The 3,585-nt window shown below is 33.0% G+C and overlaps 1 protein-coding gene across 1 annotated transcript; it reads left to right on the top strand.

Annotated features, from left to right (window-relative positions):
• LOC107637093 lies at positions 553-2,723 on the top strand. The gene is made up of 3 exons (XM_016340564.2): positions 553-1,014; positions 1,418-1,650; positions 2,267-2,723. Exons 1-3 carry the CDS (start codon positions 748-750, stop codon positions 2,457-2,459), a joined length of 693 nt encoding a protein of 230 aa, XP_016196050.1. The 5' UTR covers positions 553-747; the 3' UTR covers positions 2,460-2,723.

Below are 3,585 nucleotides of genomic sequence, written 5' to 3' on the forward strand. Positions count from 1 at the left end.
TTAATTTTTTTATCAAAATATATATTAGAAATTAATTTTATTATTAAAAAATAAAATATTTAACTGAATTTTTAAAAACTAATTCTATGTATTATTCTTTAAATAAAATGTAAAAACTATAATTTAAAAATGAAAAAGTATAGGTAGACAATGAAAATATTAAACAATGTAAACAATGAATGTCATGTTCATTTTACTAAGTGTGCGGATGATTATTCTAATATTAAGATTTAGATAGGTAATTTAGAGGTGTAGTGTGTTTTTATTTGATTGGTGGTTGTTCATGTTGTTCAAAAAAGTCATTTTTTTTTTACCAAAGATAGGAGACTCGAACCCGCAACCTCTTAATTGAGTATGGGGAGACTATACCAAACATAGCATTACTCTTTAAAAATACATATAGTTTATTTTTTATTAATAGAAACGATAGTTTTTTCTATTTGTCTAATAATATTTATAATAATAATAATAATAATAATAATAATAATTTTGATGAAAAGAAAAAGGAAAAAAAAAAAACTAAAGCAATTAAATATTAGAAAAGGGTGTTTAGGATTGAGAGATAACTAGATAAGATTGTGTTTGATATCTTTAGAACTTGTTCCACTGTCCTTTTGCCAGTTGCCATTCCTCTGAAAGGGGAGATTCACTTCCTCACTCTCACTCTTCTCTATGCTTCTTTCTTCTATGTCTCAATAACCTCACTCTTCATCTCTAGAGACACCAAACAAGATTATCATCATTTTGATGTTGGGTATGGCCACTTTAACTTTGGGTTCATCAACTGCATTGGTAGTTGCTAAGACCCAACCTCACCATGCCACTATCAATGGCAACAAGTTGTTAGCAACCAGAAACCAAACCCTTCATATGCCTTTGCTTCCTTCTTCTTCAGCTAACCCAAAAAATTGCAACTTGTTCTTACCCTTAAACAAAAATTCAACTAGACCCTTTACCACTGCTGTTGCATCTGTTGATTCTGACCAGCTCAGTTCTTCTGATCCTCCCAGCAAGGTTCTATTTTGCTCAAACCCCATTTTAGAATTTGTCTTCAATTTTTACATTTTGTTGCAGGTTCCTTTTTTTTTTTTCTTTTTCTTTTCCTCAGTTGATTGAATGTTGATTGGTTAAGTCATTCATGTTACTTGTCTAATAAAAAGAACAAAACAAATTCTAGTGCGTGAATGCTGATTGGTTTGTTACATATTTTAATCCAAATAGTAGAGAGATTAGAAAAGTTTGATTTTTTAGGAACTATGGCCATGCTATGAGAATAAGCCTTGTCCTGAAAGAAAAAAGTTTGTCCTTTGTTGATGATTTATATAAGCATGTGATTCATGTCACAATTTCTAATTTGAGGTCTTGTTTTTTATGGTAATTCGTTTATTCATTTTATGTTTTTGGATCATCTTTGCAGAATGAAGCCAACAAGTACTATTTTGTTGTTGCCAATGCAAAGTTTATGCTGGATGAGGAGGAGCATTTCCAAGAACAGTTATTCGAACGGCTCCGTCTCTTTGGAGAGCGAAACATGGAACAGGATTTCTGGCTTGTCATTGAGCCTAAGTTCTTGGACAAATTCCCGGATATCACCAAGAGGTTACGCAGACCTGCGGTTGCTCTTGTGTCGACCAATGGCCCCTGGATCACGTAAGAGCAACATTGAGTTTTCAATTTTCCGTTTATTGATTCAACAATTACTCTTAATAGTAGAATATACGATATTCTAATGGCTCATTGATGCTTGGAATGGCTGTTATAAACAATGAAAGAGTGGAATTTTCCTGTGATCCTCCTTAGGATCCATGGAAAGTTTATGTTTGGGTGTTTCTTTTACATTGCAAGCTGCCTTTATCAGAAGGAAGGCATTACTTCCTTTCCCAAAAGACGAGGAAATCGTGTTTTGGCTTGGAATTCATTATTTTTCCATTGTCCTAGAAAATCAAATGGGCTGAAAATGTGTGTGTATGTGTTTTAGTCAGTTGTTGAGTGTAGAAATAGATTTTTGTGTAGTAGGCATGAATTACGACTAAACACTAGCGTTGTTTGATCTATGTAGCCGAACCTACTTAGTAGGAGAAGGCTTGGTTGATTGTTTTTCCCTACTTTTGGTGTTAGGGTCAAGCTGAAATGAGCTCGACCCTTTTGAATTAACAATGATGTCTGCGAAAAGAATTGCATGTTAAACAAAATTGCTTCAGTGTAAAAGCCGGATTTCCCATGTTTTAGACAAGTTGTAACTATGTATCCCTGCATGTTCTAACAGATTCATGAAGTTAAGACTGGACCGAGTTTTAACAGAAAGTTTTGTAGCCGAGAGCCTGGAAGAAGCACTAGCCTCCAATCCTACTAATCTAGAGTTTGAGAAGCCTGAAAAATGGGTGGCGCCGTATCGCAAGTATGAGTTCGGATGGTGGGAGCCCTTTTTGCCTTTTGCACAGAAAGAGGTGACATCTTAAGATATTTTCTCGCTTTACTCCGGTACTTAGTGTTAGTAAACCTTTTTCTGAGGATTTTTGTTCATGTATAACTGGATGGTAGTTGAAGACTTGAAGTTGGTTAAATTCGCTTTAAATTTTGCAAGTGTATTTATATGAAATTGATGTGTTTCCCTTTAGGATCTAGTTCTAGGAACTGCATTATGTTGCGTAAATGAGTAAATTATATATATTATTATAAATTCAGTGTTCTCTTTTGTAAGAAATGTATAATTCCTTCACCTTCCTTTAAATGCATACTTCTATCTTATGCTGATATGCTGTCCTATCACAACATCCAATACTCCTTCAGCTTAATCATTTTAAGGGTCTTGTGAACAAGTTCACTAAGGGCACTCTTTAAAGATCAAAAGTGGATTTTTTGTTGAGAAAGTAAGAAATTTTAGGGTGCATTTGATTTACGTTTTCATTATCTATTTTCAGGGTTTTGTGAAGAAAAAAGAGAAAAACAATGAAAACAATAAAATCCTGTTTTTGCATCCTGATTTCGCTTTTTTCTTCGCCACATGACATTTGATGCATAAAGAAGTTAAAAAAAATAAAAAATTTAGAAAAAAAAAAACATCTTTTGGATCTTTAAAGCTTGTCTGCCATATTACATGATATACCTTTTCATTACTGAAAGTAAGTTCATAATCTGAAACATGCTGAAATTTTTCTCAATTATAGTGAAGTTATGCATCAAATTAAAGAAAAGGACACCACTAAGAACAATGTTTGTTATGCTGCATTTCTTAAAGGTTGTGGTGTGATCTTTCTATTAAATTCTTCTTCCCTTCCATGTTCTGCATTATACTTCTTCAACTATAATCTGCCATCAGTTATGGTCCACTTCGGAGCGGTTGTTAATCGCATTCTTCAACCATAGACCATAGTTTATGGTTCAGTTTCTGTGATCAGAAATATAGCCTTTTACTAGTTGTTACTAGCTGTGACATTCTCAATTTAAACCCTGCATTCTGAATTACAATTCAAAATTGGTCATTAGTTATTGTTCCAAAGATCTCATGACTTGTTCTCCAATCAAATACTATCATTTTTATCTCATTTAGAATCTTTTTTTTTTTTTTTGGTTTCTGTTTTCATT

Source organism: Arachis ipaensis, chromosome B01, assembly GCF_000816755.2.
Source record: "Arachis ipaensis cultivar K30076 chromosome B01, Araip1.1, whole genome shotgun sequence".
In the NCBI taxonomy this organism is placed as follows: Eukaryota; Viridiplantae; Streptophyta; class Magnoliopsida; order Fabales; family Fabaceae; genus Arachis; species Arachis ipaensis.

Coding starts and splice junctions, on each gene's coding strand:
- LOC107637093 (XM_016340564.2), top strand. CDS start 748: ATGTTGGGTATGGCCACTTTAACTTTGGGTTCATCAACTGCATTGGTA. Junction 1,015..1,417: donor CTTCTGATCCTCCCAGCAAG/GTTCTATTTTGC, acceptor TCATCTTTGCAG/AATGAAGCCAACAAGTACTA. Junction 1,651..2,266: donor ACCAATGGCCCCTGGATCAC/GTAAGAGCAACA, acceptor ATGTTCTAACAG/ATTCATGAAGTTAAGACTGG.